Here is a 20,488-nt window from a genome sequence, read left to right as displayed (position 1 = left end):
TTGGTGACATCAGCTCCTGTCCCCTGGGGGAGGGCAGTGCCTTAGGCTGCACTGTAAACTGTTTCTCCTGCTCTGCTTTCTTCTTGCTCTTCACAGCACCTACTTCTCACTTTTCTAGTTATTACTGTGGAAGAAACTGAATTTCCTTTTGTGTTTAGATTTAGAAACTGTCAAGTACTTTAATTTGCTATTAGGCTTATTGCAGACAGCTGTAGCAGGGACGTAGCCATTGTAACAGTTATCTTGAAGACTAGAAGTTGTTTGAGCTTTATGAAACATGATTTAATCCAAGGCAGGAAATGAGAACACACTCAGTGAGGTCACTGTGAGTTTAGCTACAGCTGAGGTGATTAACAATAGGTGTGATTGATGAACTATCGCTCTCTCCTGCAATTGTTTTGCCCATCCTTTCATAAGCTTTAAAGTCTTTTGGCTTTGGAGGTTTTCATTTCTGATGGGTAAAAGGCTGTGTAGTAAAATCTTTTAGCAACAAGAAAGTCTTTATCTCTTTTTACGTGAAATGTCAAGAAACACAACGGAGAGGATTTGTAATTTGTGATACAACTTAGAATGTGGTCAAAATACAGTTTTACTGGAGACCTTTTATCTCATCATTCTTTGTGGCTACCTGGGTCATCAGTATTCTGGATATTTTAATTAGCAGCTCAGAGAAGGAATTTACAACACAGTACCTGGATGAGGAATGTGCTTTTGGTTTCAAGTAGTTTGATGGTTCCTTTTTTAAGGGGAGTCTCATTTTCTGATTTTGTACTTACCCTTCTTAAATAGGAGGCTTGCATTTTTTCTGCTTCTGCGTTCTCACCAGGTGGACTAAGAAAGAAAGAAACAGAAAGGTGATTCTCTGAGGGGAAAATAGAAGCCTGGGATGGTGGTAAAAAGAGGATAGCATTGTGAAGAAATGTAGTATTTTTAGAAAAATCAAGGAGCAAGAGAAAACTTGCAACAGAACTTGGAATAATAAGTTGCAGTCAGGTGGAAGTCCCAGGCTTTTGAAATGGGCTTCTGTATGAATCATAGTCTGGTAGGAAAAAAGAAATTGTTCTAGGTATTTCAATAAGTGAGAATTTATTATGAGAATTGGTTACAAAGGGGTTGAAGGGCTGGTGGAGCAAAAGGAGGGGGAAGTTTATGCAAAATGAGTAACTGGAAACCACTGCTACCCCCTGGGCTGGAGAAATGCAGGGGGAGAAACCTTACCCAAAGTGCAGGACGGCTGGTCTCTGAGCTACGCTGTTGGAGGTGAGCAGGAACCCATGAGCCAGCATGCCCCTGTGGCTGTCACCACAATCTGCACTGCCGGTGTCTCCGCTGCAGCCCATGTGGTCACAGTCCCCATGCTGCTACTCTCCCCACTACAGGAGAAGTGGTTCGTTCTCTCCCTCCCACCTTCCAGTCTCCCTACAGTGCTCCCACTGGCAGGACCTAATTGCAAGCCAGCTGGCCAGGGAACCTGAGAAATGAAGTTTGCAGGGTCTCAGCCCTGTGCAACACAGAGCATAACATACAGAGGTGGGAATGGAGCTGAGAAGCTAACAAGCCAATGACTAATGCAACCTCCTTTTAGAAAAAGTAGCTTGGTTCTTTCTGTGCTCTTTATGAACCCAGGTTTAGCTGAGAGTACTATAATCTTGCTCAAAAGACCATTGTAATAACAAAGGCTGATGTTTGAAATCCCAATAGAACGTGTGGTCTGTGGGGGGACATTGGTGTATCTGGAAGAAATTAATCTCCACCAGAGAGACTGCTTTAAATTCTCGGCTTTCATGGATGGATTGGCAACATAAAGCATTGACCCATGGACCCATTTTGGTGGAAATTGTTTAAAACATTAAACAGGGCAAAATCTTCCATGTCCATGATGTTTTGTTCTTCGTAGGAATTTGTAATCAGTATATTTCAGGTCATTGCAGAGAAAAAATGAATGTGAAAAGCAACTTTATCTCATTGCATATAGTGTTGGTCCAGCCTATATGCTTTTAAAGATTTTTTTATTTATTTTTATTTTTTCCCCCCAAAGCCCCAGTAGATAGTTGTATGTCATAGCTGCACATCCTTCTAGTTGCTGTATGTGGGACTCGGCCTCAGGATGGACGGAGAAGTGGTGCCTCGATGCACACCCGGGATCCGAACCCGGGCCACCAGCATTGCAGCGCACACACTTAACCACCAAGCCACAGGGCCGGCCCTCCAGCCTATATGCTTTAAGGATTGCTCAGATCTCTGGGCAGTGTGCTTTGAGTGGCAGCTCCTATAAATGTTCTGGAGTTGTGTGTTGGAGTTAAGAGGTGTGTGACAAGAATTTCTATAGGTTTACACTTGGCTCATTGAAGTGAGTATGTCATGTACCAAGGATTATGATTACCCCAATTCTGTGCACCTGAGATCTGTTTAAAAAAAAGAAAAAACAAAGGAAGAGTTATGCCCAAAGGTGGAGCACCTAGCTTACTCTAAGAGGTTCAAACCAACTTTGATGTTGATATCAATGAGAAAAAGAAGAAATGAAAGGGATTGGGTTTAGGGGGAAGGTGACAAGCTTAGTCCGGGCATGGTAATTTGTGCTTGTCTATGGGCTACCCAAGTGGACATTTCGAGCATGTTATTAGATATCTGGTTGAAGCTCAGGGGAATAGTCTAGATGGAGTATAAATTTAGGATCTATCAGTAACTAGGTTTAGTTAAATCCCGAGTGGGGATGGAAGAACAGTCATGTTGGCATCTTTTAGAATGAATCATTGGAAAAGAGTCACTTTGGGGGAATGTGCTAAAAAGAAGTAATCATCCCTCCTGCCCAACCATATTGGATGTTGTTGTTCAGAGGTTTTAAATCTGAATTTGTGCCCTTGGTTTAAGGAATCACAGAAGGTACATCAGGCCTCTGTTTAGTTCAGATCATGAATTCCAACCTCCAGGTAACTGTGCTTGGGGAGGATGAGTGGCAACTTAAATTTGGACAGTGGAACCTTAGACTTGGCCAACAGGGGTCTGCTGTGGCCTTCCTCCAGCTGTGCCCCTTCATACAGTGTGAGGAGTCCACATGCCACGGTCACAGGTCCACCTGTGGCCACCTGTGGCCCATGCCTCCCCCTTAGACATCACATTCCAAGTACCAGGACCCCAGAATTCCCTGCCCCATAGGCCACAGTGGAGCCCACTTCCAGACCCTGCACTAACCACTTCCCTAGCGTGTCCTCTCAAGGGCAAACTGGCCTGCTAGTATGCACCCCTGGGCTTGAAGCTTGGCCAGGGGGTGACTACAAAGGCGTGGAGTGTAAAAGAAAAATTTTGCACAAGCACTTGTTAAAAATAGCAAGATAGATTTTACTCGAACTACTATAGTAGAGGCGAGAGACTTCAATATAGAACTGAACTCAACTCTGAATGCAGCAAAGACAGCTGGGCATTTATAGCCAACAAGCAGAGTAAGGGGGTCGGTGGGTGGAGAATTACTAAGAGGATATAAGGGTAGGAGGATTCTTGCTCAACTGGCTAAACAGGATTCTTGCTAAAGGCAGGCCAGGGACTTAGACATCAAGTGTGAGGATGAGGAACTTGATCAGCTATCGGGGCTGGGGGATTCTGTGCTGACACTGGGCTCTGCAGGCCAAGGGCGGGCGTCAGGCCAAGGTTGAGGCATGGTGAGAAGAGGGCCCAGAGGAGCCAGCTTCAGGTTTAGTCAGGGAGGAAGTCTTTGTCAGGACAGAACTTGCCCTTGCAGGTTGAGGTGTCCCTGTCCATGTCCACAGAGTCCCTCGCAGTGTAGGACAGAGCCAGGGGTGGAAGGAAAAGGGGGCGAGGCCCCACTGCATTCAAGCTTGGAGCTCTGGGGGATCTGAGAGTTCTGAATGGGCATGTGGCCTTCCAGCCGCAGGTTCCTTTGAGAAGCTTCAGAGGCTGATGCCAGCAGAGGTGGGGGCAGAGATTGTCTGGTGGGAACTCTCTCAGCCGAGGAGAAACCGTAGAGACAACACACTCAAGGTGCTTCAGGAGGCACCTGGATGGGGGGGCTGGAAGGGCCGAGACCCCCGAGAGGAAGAGAAAGTGGGTGTTTCCCTTGTGGTGGCCCTGAGTGAATGGAAGGGAAGGTTGGAAGGATTAGGTGAGGGTGAGTCAGCAAGCTAGGGAGAAGCCTCTCCCTTCTCCTCTTTTCACCCCACGCCAGGCCCCAAAGAGAATCGTGCTTTGTGGCAGGACATGGTGTTAGTTTTGACTACATGTTATCCACATTTGGTGTCAACTGTGGCTTTGCACGTTTTTTAAAAAATCATAAAGAGGGCCAGCCCCGTGGCTTGGCGGTTGGGTGCGTGCGCTCTGCTGCTGGCAGCCAGGGTTCGGATCACAGGCACACACCGGCCCGCCACTTCTCCCGCCATGCTGAGGCCCGTCCCACATACAGCAGCTAGAAGGATGTGCAGCTGTGACATACAACTATCTACTGGGGCTTTGGGGGAAAAATAAATAAATAAATAAAATTATAAAAAAATAAAAAATAAAAAATAAATCATAAAGAGGCCGGCCCAGTGGTGTAGTGGTTAAGTTCGCGAGCTCCACTCTGCTGGCCTGGGTTCGCGAGTTCAGATCCTGGGTGCGGACCGATGCACTGCTCATCAAGCCATGCTGTGGCGGCGTCCCATATACAAAGTAGAGGAAGATGGGCACAGATGTTAGCTCAGGGCCAATCTTCCTCACCAAAAAAAAAAAAAAAATCATGAATGTATATATGTTAAGGTAGAAGGATAAAACATTTAACAGCTTGTTAGATTGATTTATAGCCTTAAATGTTTGGACATATGGTATGTGGGATACTCTTGCCTCAGGCTTTACATTCTTAGGAGGGTGATGCAAAGTTACTGACTGGCCTACAACACAGGCTCAATGAGGGGGCTTGGGAACTTTCCATGCCTGGGGTTAGAACGTACAGATGCCTAATTGAACATGGATGATTGAGAGAGGGCTACAGCATGTGTAATCGAGAGAGGGCTTCATGATATAGAATTGATTAAGCAGCAGGTAAAAGGACTCATGAAGAGAGATGATGGGAGAAGATGGAATAATATGGGTCTAGAAGTTAGTATGAGAGCATTTTGAGTCAAGTGGCCTGCCACGGTCCCTCTGAATTGGCTAGAGCTGGGCTATCTGCAGAGGTGCATGTGTGGTGCCTTGGTTAGAATTTAGCCTGAGGTAGTGGGGACCTTTCCCAGCTACTAGCACCATCCTTTCCCATTTTTAGTTAACCACCAGAACCTTAGAGAAAAATAAATGATCTGATGCAGTTGTGTGGGTAAGTCGAAGACAGTCATGTGGAATGGCGTTAAAAATAGCCATGAACTAAGCCCGTGCTAGATGATAATATATATAAGGCAGCTTCTTGGCCTAAATTATTTTCCTCAAAAGTTTTAGTTCTCTCTATTGGGGTATTATTTGTGGGACCACATTTTATGGGACGCACAGTTTTATGGTAGAGGTTCTTTTTAAAAACAGAGGTTACCTTTGGAGGACAGTTTTGTGGGAGCATTTATCTTTTCTGAATTAAGGTGTGCCTGTCTTCCGCCAGCAGACTGGGTTTAAGCTGAGTAATGTTTTTGTGGGTCTACTTGGAAGTGCCAGGAATAAGTTATTCAAAAGAATCAGGGTTGTGGTGGGGCCAGTGATCTTTCTGGTCCTTTACCATTAGCTAGTCTGAAAACTCTGGTCCCCACTAGGAGTTTTCAGCTCCAGATAATGACTCACACTTTGTTAGTAGGGTGGAGTTAATAACACGTGTTGCGTTCTGTTTTCACCGATTTGTCTGGGAATAATAAAAGAAGCATATGCCTCTGCAGAAGAAAAGGAGCACATAACACATATCATAAAGTGTTGTCGCTCTTCTGCTTGTCTGCTGTTTCAAATTCAGTCCCTATAGTTGGAAATCTGGCATCATTTGCCAGCATTAATTTTATTCCATGTTGCAGTTGCCTTTAGTGTTCTTTAGTGCTCAACATCTATTTGTCAGCTGTTATTTAAAGGAACGAATAAATTTGTCAGTATTCAGTAAGCAGAAAATAACCCAGAGAAATAAAAGTTTGAATCTGAAGTTGTTAAATGGAACAGCCAGTGAAGATGACCATATAAAACTAGTGACCCAATCACAGGCAAGTTAGTCACATTTTTATGAATTTACCATAGTTCAGTTGATTTTCATTTCTTTAAAGAGTCCAGTTCTAACTCTTGTTATAGTGAGCATTGCCCTAGAGTCAGAGAGAACTAAATAACTCAGTTGTTTCCTGAGCCATCTCCAATACATTTTGGAAATTGCTCAATATTGCCACTCATATTCTAGGCCATGCTATCCTCAAAGTATTTTGGGTGTGTATGGTTCTAATTTCAGTATTCTTGAGTGTTTACCGTCAGAAGCTCTAGGTTTAGGAGGGGAGCTCACTGGATGAAATAACATATATTTTTTAATTTTCCCCAGAGAATTTTAGTTTGGAAGAATCTGATTTAAAAACCTATTTTAATGTGATCTTGTGTGTGTGTGTGTGTCTGTGTGTGTGTGTCTGTGTGTTGTGTGTGTGCATCTTAGGGAAATAACTAGGAAATACTTTTTAAGGTAGGAAATAATGAGAAATGTTTCTGGAAAGTTAGGTCCCTTTAACTTCCCTCTCTGTTAAAGAGGCATTCCCCCACTATTAAAGATAGCCCCACTCCTACAAACTAAACAGAATTCAGATGGATGTATTAGAACCCCATGCTTTCATTTTTAAAAAGCTGTGTTGCTTTTTACAGCATGACTATAAATAAATGTTTCTTGCATAGATTCTGCAGGCTTTTTTTGCTACTACAGATTGCATATTCGAGGGACCCTCTGCTCTTCTCCTCTTCCTTCCAACATCAGGGTTCCAGTAGGAACTTGGCTAAAGGTATAATGATCCTGCAAGCCTCATCTCTTAGTTATAATGAATGAAAGGCTCAGTATAACTGATACCAGTTTCCAATGCCACTCCTTTTACCAACACAACCTAAGCGGACCTAGATATTGGCCAAGCAAAGGTCTAGACATAGCCATTTTTAGTTCCTCTTACACTTTACTAATGTAGGCAGCAGAGGTGAAACTTAGGCCCTCCATTTTCTGAAGCATTAGACGCAGACTTTGTGTCTTTATGCTTCCCTGCTCTGCATTTTGGATCTTTGCTGTGGCACACCCAGGGTGAGGCAGGTTAAGAATCACCCATGTGCCACATAACAGCAGCCGACTTGAGTCACTCACTCAAGACACCTGTGCCTGATCCCTCAGTTACTTCTAGACCCACTTTTGTTTTAATCACGTCCTCTTCAGTGTCTAATCTTACATCTTGGTCCCTGCCTCTGACTCTCCCAGGCAAATGGCCTTGATTCTCTGTTATGCCTTGAATGGAAACTTTATGTTCTAACTCAAGTTTATGGGTTCCAACTCCCATCATTGCCCACTTGACCAGCCAGAACCTTTTTGAGCAGCAACCACTTCAGTGTGATAAATTGCCTTTCTTCTCAAATTCTCTTCTCTTTCATGTCCTCAGTTTGTCTATTAACCTTTGCTGACCATCCAACTCTATATGCCATTAAATTTCAGGTGTATGGATGAGTACTGTTTTTGATGCTGAAGGTCAAAATATAGCAAATGCCAGGTAAACAAATATATAACCATTTTTAGATGTTAGTCTTCCATTCCTGATCATCGAGAATAAAGCCTGTTATCAAGACAGTAGTACTTTCTTCAGCAATTTCTCTGGGGTCAATGTATATCCTCCAATATAATCTTATTTGATCCTTAATTGTTTAAAAGCCTTTCTTGATTAATTGATTTCTCATTGATGTACTGTTGGCACCAAAGAGTATATATTTATTTGAGGGAGTGTGCACTGGCATTAAATAATTTTTATGAATTCTACTAGAGAATATGTTTTATTCTGCTGGAAGCATTTATTTTATGCTTTTCTTCCAAGTGGATGCTGGAAGATGGATTTTGTCTTTTTGCCACTTCCTTACATTTAAAAACTCAAATCAGGGGCCAAAAAATCATCAGTGTCAGGAACACTCTAGAAATTCTGTATTATGTATTGTGATATTGTCTTAATTCTTCTTTCTCAGTTATAGAAGTAACTTCTTCCTGATTGGGTCTCCACACACACAGTCAGGAAACAGTTGCTTACCACATCCATCACTTCTGTCTACACATTATCGTGTTTCAGAAGTTTCCCAATTAATCGTGTGGAAGCTAGAATCACTCATAATTATAATCCTGTTATGCCTTCTTTATTTCTTGATGTGCTTGTTAATTCATGTCCATCCTGCAGTGGTCTGTAACATAGTGCTGTTATCATCTCTTTCGTCCCTAAAAGCCTCTTGTCTCCCATTTTGACTAAGATTGATTCACTGCACTTTGTTGAAATCGATCATTTTGGATTAAAAACAATCTATCCTGTATATTTGTTCTGACTACTTTTATATGATCTCACTTTTTTTCAGTTAATCAATATGACAAGCTGGTTGCTTTTCCCTTTCTGGCTTCCTTTCTCTTGCTCTTTTCTTTTTTAAGATCTGTCAGTCTCTTTCTGCCCCTGCTTAGACAACATCTTTGGGAAGGAAAGCCAGTTGCAGGAGGCAGTGGAATAAATTCTCCTTTTAGAACCAGGCTAGACACTACTCCCATTTCCCTTTTCATAAAATGAGAAAGAGGGTCCCTCTCTTTTGGGATCCTCTCCCTGAGAAGTTTCTAGGGTGAGGGCTTCATGACTGACTGCCATGCACTTTGCAGACACGGTAATGTGCTTCTTATTTATAGCCTCAAACTCCTCTGTATTCTAATCTTGCCAGGTGGATTCAAACTTAAACACCAAAATTCTTTTGGACATACTAATATTTTCTTTTCTTCTCCTAGGTACTGACTTTAACATAGATAGTTTACCTCTGCCTCGGAAGGCCCATCACGACTGGGCACTTTTTCACGAAGAGTCTCCGAAAAACAATTATAAGCTGTTTCACAAGCCAGTGATCACCTTGTTCAACTACACTGCCACGTTCAGCCGGCATTCCCACTTACCACTAACTACCCAATACTTGGAGGGCATAGAAGTCCTGAAGTCACTCCGATACCTGGTCCCTTTGCAGTCCAAAAACAACCTTCGAAAAAGACTTGCTCCGCTGGTGTATGTACAGTCAGACTGTGACCCACCGTCAGATAGAGACAGTTATATCCGAGAGCTGATGACTTACATTGAGGTCGATTCCTATGGTGAGTGTTTACAAAACAAAGATCTCCCTTGGCAGCTGAAAAACCCAGCCTCTATGGATGCTGATGGCTTTTATAGGATCATTGCTCAGTATAAGTTTATCCTTGCCTTTGAGAATGCAGTTTGTGATGACTACATCACTGAGAAGTTCTGGAGACCTCTGAAACTGGGGGTGGTCCCTGTGTATTACGGATCCCCCAGCATCACGGACTGGCTTCCAAGTAATAGAAGTGCTATTCTCGTGTCAGAGTTTTCTCACCCTAGAGAACTGGCAAGTTATATCAGACAACTGGATTATGATGACAGACTGTACGAGGCCTACATAGAATGGAAGCTGAAGGGTGAGATCTCTAATCAGCGACTTCTCGCAGCTCTCAGGGAACGGAAATGGGGTGTGCAAGACATCAACCAGGACAACTACATTGATGCATTTGAGTGTATGGTGTGCAACAAGGTGTGGGATAATATTAGGCTTCAGGAAAAGGTAAGCGAATCAAGGTTTGGCAAAGAGGTGCTGGGATGGCTATCCTGATGGTCTCTGCCATTCTGCATCCTTCTGTTGCTGCTGCCTCATCGCTACTCCTGTTTCCTATCGGAAAGGCAGGCTCTGCAGGAAAGTTGAATATTTCCTTGCTATCGTTTGATGACTGTCATGAAGTTTACTAGTCATGTCCTTCTTCCTGATGGCCTTAAATTCTCCTTTATTGTTTCTTCTGAAGGACACCATGCTGCAGATGCTGGGCAGTAATACAAGGAGACTGCAGAGGAGGGAAGAAGGCCAAAAAAGAAAAAAAATGGAAAGTTCTGAATCTCATCCACATAGTCAATCCCTTAACCTCTCCATCAATGCTGTGGTTTCTGCCAGACCCCTTACACTCAGCCCCACAGGCTGCTATTTTTTTTTTGTTTTTTTTTCGAGGAAGATCAGCCCTGAGCTAACATCCATGCCAATCCTCTTTTTGCTGAGGAAGACTGACCCTGAGCTAACGTCTGTTGCCAATCCTCCTCCTTTTTTCCCGCCCCCCAAAGCCCCAGTACATAGTTGTATGTCATAGTTGCACATCCTTCTAGCTGCTGTATGTGGGACACGGCCTCAGCATGGCCAGAGAAGGGGTGCGTCGGTGCATGCCCGGGATCCGAACCCGGGCCGCCAGCAGTGGAGCGCGCGCACTTAACCGCTAAACCACGGGGTCCGGCCCCAGGCTGCTATTTTGAAACTTACTTTCATTTTACATACACCATCAATTAACCCCTCTCTCTCTCTCTGATTCTTGCTCTTTCTCTTTCTGGCATACACACGTGCTTATTAATATAGAGAGGAAATTCAAATAATGATGGGGATAATATTTAAAAGACTTCTTTTCCTTTAATTATTATAAAGTTCTTAGTAATGTCTTCAAATTTCTAGATGCTCTTAATGTTTGTTTAATTGCTTACTTTATTTATTTATACCAGGAATGGTCCTATTTTATATATAACTGAATTTGTTAAAAGGTAATTTATTGAAAGGAAAAGAAAGATTAGTTTCAACTACCTTGGAAATTTTTAAAAAATGAGGTGGCCCACACATACTACTTGGCTGTCAGCTATCATTCCCTGGCTTGACTCCCATATACACATAAAGTTTTATCTAAATTCTCCAAAGGAAAACAATTTTTGTTAAATATTTAAATATTTATTTTGGCTAGCATATTAATTTCAGGTCAAATATAAACCTAAACAGTCTGTGGAATTATTTTTATGTGTTGTATGTATACTATATAAGACTTTTGTATGCTCAATATATATATGTTGAGACAAATTTAAAATATTTGAAACATTATTTTCCTCATTTTAATTATTATTAAAATTTAAATTCTTTTATCTGGTTTTATGTAACAAATTTTTACTCATAAAATCATTTATTTTAAGTTGAATGTCTTGGTCAACAACAGGAACACTAAATATTACCTCATTCTCAGAGAATGCATCCTGTTTTCCAATGACTTCCTTTATGACCTAATTTAAAGGGCCACATTACAGCAAAAAACCAAAATACACACACTACTGCAAAGAGACATGAGAAAGTAGAGACCACATTAATTGCCCATGCTTTACCGATTATTTATTCTGAAAATATATCAAAGCAGAAAGCAGAACTTCTGAGGGCGATGATTTGCCTGGCCTGTCTTTCACGATCCTTTCCAGGCTTGGAGATTATATTCCCAGAAAACTGAAAGAACTACACAAACCCTACCTGCTCCTGCACCTCACAGAGCCCTACTGGGATGATTAGCGGGGCCTGGAGAAGAGGGTATAACGACGTTGGTAAATAGCTTTTTAAAAGATACAGGAGAATACTTGTATTCCTGCATTTCCAACAGAAACAGCTAGCTGTGGTATTTCAGAGCGCCTGAAGGCGGTAGGATTGAATGTCCTTCTCTTTGGAGTGTGAAGAAAGATGGACAGAGTAGGCTCTCCTCCCGTGTGCTCTTATTCCTCCCAGAGAGGTGGTCAGGGAAGTCCATCAGAATCATTAAAATTGCTTGCATTTCAATGAACTTGTCACATTTCTCAAATGCTAATGCGCTCATTATTGAAAAGCAGGACAAAACATACCATGAAATAAATTAAAGGGTTTTAGACCAGTTGGTTTCATTTGCATTCATTTTACAAGATTTGTTACAGCTTATATATGGCATGCCTTAATGTAAGCTATTTAAATATAAGTTTCTTAACTTTTTCTCTTTCAGCCAAAGAAAAGCTGAAAGAAATAATTTGATTTCCTGTAACTCTGGTTATTTTTTTATCTTCCAGTTGATAATATTTTAAATCATTGTATTTAGGTATGGAAAATACTATTAGAATATCAAATGCATTTCTGCTGTCTCTACTCTGCCTCTCCTACCCTTCCCTCTCATAAACACACAGACCTAGTGAATTATCTGTTGCTGTGTAAACAATATTATCACAAACTTGGTGGCTTAAAACAACATACAGTTTGTTATCTCACAGTTACTTTGCGTTAGGTCATGGCTTAGCTGGGTTCCCTGGAAGGCTGCAATCAAGGTGTCAGTCAGGGCTGGGTTCTTATCCGGAGACTCAGCTGGGGGCAGGTCTGCTTCTAAACTCACATGCTTGTTGGCAGATTCAGTTTCTTGAGGTTGTAGGACTCAGGGCTTCAGTTTCCTGCTGGCTGGAGGGTATCCTCAGCTTTTAAACGCCACCCACAGTTCCTTGTCGTGTAGCCTTCCTAATATGTCTGCTTACTTCCTCAAAGCCAGCAAGGGAGTGAGAGAGTCCAACAAGACCAGTACTACAATCTTACATATGTAATCAAGTACACGTAATCACATACATCCTCTCACCTTTGCTGTGTTCTATTGGTTAGAAGCAAGCGACCACACCCACACTCAAGGGGAGGGGATGACACAAGGGCATGAATACCAGGAGGCATGGATCATGGGGGCCATCTTAAGTCTGACCACCACACCAAGTGAATCTGAGTAGGCTTATTCTCTGTGTTGTATGCTTTATTTATGTAGGGGAAAGTCTTTCAGTATTGAAGAGGGCATCTCATGAGTTAATTTTAGTCAGTCAAAGATCATTTATTGATAAATAATCCTCTCCTCAAAGCGGGGAGACAACATGTAATCATCAGAAGTATAACTATGCGAAACTGGGATAAGCTTCTAAAAAATTAGCTTTATTGAGGTATAATTGACATACAATAAATTGCACATGTTTAAAGTGTACAGTTTGATTCGTTATGACATATACCTGTGAAACCATGGCCACAATCAAGATGACAAACATTTGTATCATCCTCCAAAGGTTTCCTTATGAACCTTTGTAGTCTGTCCCTTCTCCACTAGCTTCCTCAGGCAACCACCTGTCTGCTTTTTGTCACTTTTGACAAAGACTAAGGCAGTTTTCTAGAATTTTATGTAAATGGAATCATGTGGTATGTACTCTTTTGTGTCTGTCTTCTTTCACTCTGCGTGATAATGTTGACATTTATCCACAATGTTGTGTGTATCAATAGTTCGTTTCTCTTTATTGCTGAAGTTTGGACGTACCAAAATTTCCATATCTGTCCACCTGTTGATGGACATCTGAGTTGTTTCCAGTTTATGGCTATTACAAATAAAGCTCCTATAAACGTTCATGTACAAGTTTTGCTATGGACATAGGCTTTCATTTCTCTTTTGTAAATACCTAGGAATGGAATCGCTAGGTCATATGGTAGATGTATGTTTAACATTTTGAGAAACTACCAAACTGTTTTCCAAAGTTGTTCTATCTTACATTCCCACCAGCATTGTATGAGAGTTCCATTCATGAGCAGTTTGATGTGGTCAGTCTTTTAATTTTTATCATTCTGGTGGATGTATAGTGGTATCTCACTATGGTTTAATTTACATTTCTCTAGTATCTAATGATTTTGAGTATCTTTTAATGGCTTATTTGTCATCAACATTTTCTTTGGTGAAATGTTTATTCTTATCTTTCGCTCATTTTTAAAAACTTGGGTTGTCTTGTTAATCTTGAGTTGTAAGAATTCTTTATATATTTTGGATACAAGTCATTTGTTAATTATAAAATGAACAAATGTTTTCTTCTAGTCTGGGTTGTCTTTTCATTTTTTTTTTTTTTCTCAGAAAGATTTGCCCTGAGCTAACATCTGTTGCCAATCTTCTTCTTTTTGCTGAGAAAGATTCGCCCTGAGCTTACATCTGTGGTCAATCTTCCTCTTTTTTTTTTTTTTTGTATGTGAGCTGCCACCACAGCATGGCCACTGACCAGTGGTGTAGGTCCACACCTGGGAACTGAACCCAGGCCACCAAAGCAGAGCGTGCTGAACTTAACCACTAGGCCACCAGGACTAGCTTTGTCTTTTCATTTTATTAACAGTATCGTTTGAAGTATAAAGTTTTTAATTTTGATGAAGTCAGATCAATTTTTGATTTAAATTGATGAAGCTCATCAATTTCTTTCTTTTATAGTTTCTGCTTAAATTGATGAAGCTCATCAATTTCTTTCTTTTATAGTTTCTGCTTTTTGTGTTCTGTTTAAAAATCTTTGTCTAACCCAAGCCACTAAGATTTGCTTCTATTTTATTCTAGAAGTTTTGTAGTTTTAACTTTTACATTTAGGTCTATAATCCACTTGGAGTTCACTTTTGTAATGTAGAATGATGTAAGAGTTGAGGTTTGTTTATTTGGATATCCAATTGTATCAGCACCATTTGTTGGAAAGATTATTCTTTTCTGATTGAATTACCTTGGCTTCTTTTTCAAAAATCAATTGGTTATATATGTATGGGTCAGTTTCTGGACTGATCAATTTGTCTGTTTTTGAGTACTGTAGCTTCATAATAAGTCTTGAAATGAGGTAGTGTCAATCTTCCAACTTTGTTCTTTTTCAAAATTATTTTCACTATTTTAGGTCTTTTGCTTTTCCATATACATTTTAGATTCAGTTTGTCAATTTATATGAAAATTCTTGATGAGATTTTCATTGGGATTGTGTTGAATCTATGTATGAAATTGGAGAATTGGTAATAATATTGAGACATTTAACATATAAGAATGATATATCTGTCCATTTATTTAGGTCTTCTTTAACTTCTGTAGACAATGCTTTGTAGTTTCTTGTGTACAGGTTTTATAACTTTTTGGTTAAATTTATCCCTAAGTAGTTAATATTTTTTGATACTATAGTAAATAGTATTTTTTTTACTTTATTTTCTGATTGTTAGCTGCTAGTAAACTAAAATTAAAATTTTTAAAAACAATAGATTTAAAAAAATAATAGATTTAAAAAAATAAGATTGATTTTGTATGTCGACCTCATATACTGCAACCTTGTTAAACTCACTGATTAGTTCTGGTGTCTGTTTTGTAGATTTCTTAGGATTTTTCTATATAAATGATCATGTCATTTACAAATAAAGACAATTTTACTCCCTCCACCCCAATCTATTTTTTTTTTTTTTTGTTCCCTTTTTCCCCTCACTGCACTGACTAGGACCTCCATTGCAATTTTGTGTAGTATTGTTGGGACCATATGTCTTCACCTTGTTCTAGTCATAGGGAGAACAAAGTCAGTCTTTCATCATTGTTTATGATGTTAGCTGTAGGTTTTTAGTTGATGCCTTTTATCAGGTTGAGGAAGTTTCCTTCTATTCTTAGTTTGAGAAGAATTTTTATGCAAAGTGGATGTGAAAGTTTGCCAAATGATTTTCTTCATCTATTGAGATGATCATATGGTTTTTCTTTTTTAGTTTGTTTAATGGTGAGTTATAGTGATGTTTTTTGAAGGTTAAACTGACCCTACTTTCCTCAGCTAAACCTCAGTTAGTGATAATGTATTATCCTTCTTATTTATTGTTGGATTTGAATTGCTAAAACTTTTAATAATTTTTGCATATATGTTCATGAGGTATACTGTTCTATATTTTTCTTCTGATGTCTTTGTCTAGTTTTTATATGTGGTAATGCTGGCCTCATGCTCCCTCCCCTCATGTTTTCTGGAAGAGTTTGTGTAGAATTGGTATTATTTCTTCCTTAAATATTGTGTTGAATTTACCAGTAAGCCATCAGTACCTAGACTTTTCTCTGTGGGAAGGTTTTTTACTATAAGTTAAATTGTTTTAATAGATACAGAGCTATTCATGTCATTCATTTCTTTTTGAGTGAGCTTTGGTAGATCACGTCTTCTAAGGAATATTTTTTCATTTTATCTAAGCTGTCAAATTGATTGGCATACTGTTGTTATTAATATTCCTTTATCCTTTTAATGTCTGTAGTATCTGTATGTCACCTCTCTCATATCTGATATTAATTTTTGTCTTCTTTCTTTTTTTTCAAGATCAATCTGAATAGAGTTTTATCCATGTCATTGATCTATTCAAATAATAAGCTTTTGGTTTCGTTGTTTTTTTTCTTACTTTGCTGTTCTACATTTTAATGATTTCTGCTTTTTATTATTTTCATTCTTCTTAATTTGGGCTTAATTTGTTTGTTTTCAAATTTTTTAAGGTGAAAACTTGGGTCAATGATTTTAAACTTCTATACTTTTCTAATATACGTGTTGAATGCTATAAATTTTTCTCTAGTCATCGCCTTAGCTACATCCTACAAATTTAGATTATTGTGTTAATATTAATTCAGTTTAAAATATTTAAAAATTTCCATTGTTATTTTTTGTTTGACCCATGAGTTTTTCAGATTTCACATCTTGGAAGATTTTCCAGATACCTTTCTGATACTGATTTTTTCCATTGTGTTATTAGAAATACATTATATGACTTGAATCATTTTAAGTTCATTGTGACTCGTTTTATGGCCCAGAATGTGGTCTATTTTGGTAAAGTTTTATGTGCACTTGGTAGGAATGTGTATTCTGCAGTTGTTGGACGGAGTGTTCTGTAAATGTCAGTGTGGACAAATTGGTTGATAGTGTTGTTCAAGTCTTCTATATCCTTTGTGATTTTCTATTTACTTCTGTTATTCACTGAGAGGAGTATTGAAATCTCTAACTATGATTGTGGATTTGTCTATTTTTTCTTTCGGTTTTATCAATGTTTGCTTCAAGTATTTTCAAGATCCGTTACATATATTATATTGTGTCCTTTTGATGAATGGCCTATTTATCATTTTGTTCTTCTAATCTCCTTCCTGTAAGGTGCTGGCTTGGTTGTAAGCATTCTGGTTGCTGAAGTGGAAGAAGAAAGCTGTTTGCCAGCATGCAGTATTGAAAGTTGCATATAATCAGGTTTGATGAGAACCTTCCTATGGCCCTTGTGGAAAAGATTCCCGCTCTCCTGGCTAACTAGGAGCCAGGAACCTAAGAAAGCCTAAGTTGCAAGGATGAGAAGCACAAAATAAGCAAATAGGTCGCTGGGAATGATGGTGAGATTAGTCAATCCTACTTCTACTCCTTGGTTTCCATAACCATATAGTCCAGATATTTGGAGTACAGTCTCATATTTGGACCACTGATTTAACAAACCCGTAGAGTATTGTCCCTGAACTGCTACTGGAGCTGAGCCTTTAACAGGCTATTCCACAGTTCTTTTAGGCCAACTTCTTCTGAGTGATGGGGTGCTTGTAAAACCAGTAAATCCTGTGTCTCCTGTAACATTGTCCATTGTCATAGTGTCATTTTTCCATTTCGATACCTCTTTCCCTTAATACGTTGGGTCCCTAGGTCTGAGTCAGTGTTGTAGAAGATATCATGTTGCTAAAGAAGGCATTCTATAACCACTGGATGATAGTGCTGGCAGAGAGATGGGGGATAAGGAAGTCAAACAGGTATCTAGAGTAAATGTCAATTTTAGTGAGGATAAATTGCTACTCCTTCCAGGGTTAAAGGGTTTCAGTGTATTCAGCCTGTCACTAAGTGGCTAGATGGTCTCCTCAAGGAATGGTGCCGTATCAAAAGGCTCAGTATTGATCATTGCTGCTGGTAGGTTAGGTATTCAACAGTGGCAGTAGTGAATTCTGCCTTTATGAGTGGGATCCAAAGCTTTTCGGTCCATGCATAGCCTCTATCATTGCCATGATGTCTTCTCTGTTCATGGGCCCATGGAGCCAGTATTGCAGTGAGAAAGGAGAGAGGCTGGCTGACATCCAACAATAAGTCATTGCTGTCCGCGTGCTTGTGTGCTCCTCTTCTCCGTGGATGCTTGTTGTGGGCATTAACATAAAATGTTGATAGGAGCAGTGTTGATCTGCTCCTCTATAGATAAGAAATTTAGCAAGGCAGCTGCAGTTAGGTCTACTGTTAGGTTAAGTTCATGGTAATCTCCACCATCTGCCATGATTTATCTTGTTTTTGTCTAGGGTCAAAGGTGAATTAGGGGGCCGGCCCCGTGGCTTAGCAGTTAAGTGCGCGTGCTCCGCTACTGGCGGCCCGGGTTCAGATCCCGGGTGCGCACTGAGGCCATGCTTGTCCCGGTGCTTCTCCGGCCATGCTGAGGCGGCGTCCCACATACAGCAACTAGAAGGATGTGCAACTGTGACATACAACTATCTGCTGGGGCTTTGGGGATAAAAAGGGAAAAAAAGGAGGAGGATTGGCAATAGATGTTAGCTCAGAGCCGGTCTTCTCAGCAAAAAGAGGAGGATTGGCATGGATGTTAGCTCAGGGCTGATCTTCCTCACACACACACAAAAAAAGGTGAATTAAATGGGGAGGGGGAGATATGATGAGGGTGACAATTGCTCAGTCTGGTGGGCGCACGAATCTCGGCAGTTTTTCCAAAGATATGGTATTGCTTCCAGATTTACTACCTTAACACCCGGAATAGCCAAAGCAATCTTGAGAAAGAAGAACAAAGCTGGAGGCATGACTCTTCCTGATTTCAAACTATATTACAAAGCTATAGTAGTCAAAACGGTGTAGTATTGGCATTGGCAAAAAAACAGACACATAAATCATTGGAACAGAATAAAGAGCCCAGAAAAAAATACACACATATAGGGTCAATTAATTTATGACAAAGGAGCCAAGAATATACAATGGAGAACCAACAGTCTTTTTAATAAATGGCGTTGGGAAAACTGGAAAGCCACATGCAAAAGAATGAAACTGGACTACTATTTTATACTGTACACAAAAATTAACTCAAAATGGATTGAAGACTTGAATCTAAGACCTGAAACCGTACAACTCTTAGAAGAAAACATAGGCAGTAAGCTCCTTGACATTAGTCTTGGTGATGATTTTTTGAATCTGACACCAAAAACAAAGGAACAAAAGCAAAAATAAGCAAGTTGGACTACATCAAACTAAAAAGCTTCTGCACAGCAAAGGAAACTGTCAACCAATTGAAAAGGCAGCCTACTGAATGAGAGAAAATATTTGCAAATCATATAATAAGGGATTAATATCCAAAATATTTAAAGAACTCATACAACTCAATAGCAGAAAAGCAAACAATTTGATTAAAAAGTGGGCAGAGGAGCTGAATAGACATTTTTCCAAAGAAGACATATAGATGGCCAACAGGTACATGAAAAGATGCTCAGCATCTCTAATTATCAGGGAAATGCAAATCAAAACCACAATGAGATGTCACCTCAAACCTGTTAGAATGGCTATTGTCAGAAAGACAAGAAATAACAAGTATTGGTGAGGATGTGGAGAAAAGGGAACCCTTGTGCACTGCTGGTGGGAATGTAAATTGATGCAGCCGCTATGGAAAACAGTATGGAGTTTCCTCAAAAAATTAAGAATAGAACTACCATATGATCCACCCCCATGTTCATTGCAGCATTATTTATGATAGCTAAGATATGGAAACGACCAGTGTCCATCAACAGACGAATGGATAAAGAAAATGTGGTGTATATATATATATATATATATATATATATATATACAATGGAATATTATTCAGCCATAAAAATGAATGAAATCTTGCCATTTGCGACAACATGGATGGACTTTGAGGACATTATGCTAAGTGAAATAAGTAAGACAGAGAAAGACAAATACCATATGATCTTACTTACATGTGGAATCTAAAAACAACAACAACAACCAAAAAACTGAGCTCATAGATACAGAGAATGGATCAGTAGTTTGCAGAGGTGGGGGGGTAGAGAGTGGGTGAAATGGGTGAAGGGAGTTTAGAGACACAACCTTCCAGTTATAAAATAAATGAGTCATGGGATGTAGTGTACAGCATAGTGACTATGGTTAATAATACTGTATTGAATATTTGAAAGTTGCTATGAGAGTAAATCTTAAAAGTTCTCATCACAAGAGAAAAAATTCTGTAACTGTATGGTGACAGATGTTAACTAGACTTATTGTGGTGATCATTTTACAATATATACAAATATCAAGTCATTATGTTGTACACCTAAAACTAATATAATGTATGCCAGTTATACCTCAATTATAAAACAAGAAACTTAAAGGGAAATTTTAGGTGTAGTAGTACAAATCTTTAATGTAAGAAAGCATAAAATTGTAGAGTTTACTATTAGCAAGCTGCTATCTTTGTTTAATAGATTTAATTTCACCAAAGAATTAAATGATTGTGTGTGAATAGTTAATGGAATTGGGAATGTATATGTATACATATAACATACACATATATTATGCTTTCCCCTCATTTATAGAAATAATACACATTTATTCTAGTAAATTTGATAAGTATTGAAATGTATAAAGAATAAACTATAAAATATCCTAGGTTCCCAGACTCTAGAGGTAATGATTATTAA

General features: G+C 39.5%; 1 protein-coding gene across 4 annotated transcripts in view; it reads left to right on the top strand.

The window, feature by feature from the left end:
- Positions 1 to 20,488, top strand: part of POFUT3 (protein O-fucosyltransferase 3) — an 83,183-nt gene that overhangs the window by 50,461 nt on the left and 12,234 nt on the right. For 2 of the 4 annotated variants that reach the window (XM_087418494.1, XM_004428840.3), the window contains exon 4: positions 8,915 to 9,750. In XM_087418494.1, the coding sequence (XP_087274620.1) occupies positions 8,915 to 9,750 (836 nt within the window). Of the gene's footprint in view, positions 1 to 8,914; positions 9,751 to 9,985; positions 11,115 to 16,934; positions 17,025 to 20,488 lie in introns of those variants that run through there. The other 2 variants (XR_015548837.1, XM_087418495.1) reach the window with 2 other exon arrangements.

Source organism: Ceratotherium simum, chromosome 28 (assembly GCF_057802395.1).
Source record: "Ceratotherium simum simum isolate JZ-2026a chromosome 28, ASM5780239v1, whole genome shotgun sequence".
In the NCBI taxonomy this organism is placed as follows: domain Eukaryota; kingdom Metazoa; phylum Chordata; class Mammalia; order Perissodactyla; family Rhinocerotidae; genus Ceratotherium; species Ceratotherium simum.
This window is presented reverse-complemented; position numbering and strand designations above follow the sequence as displayed.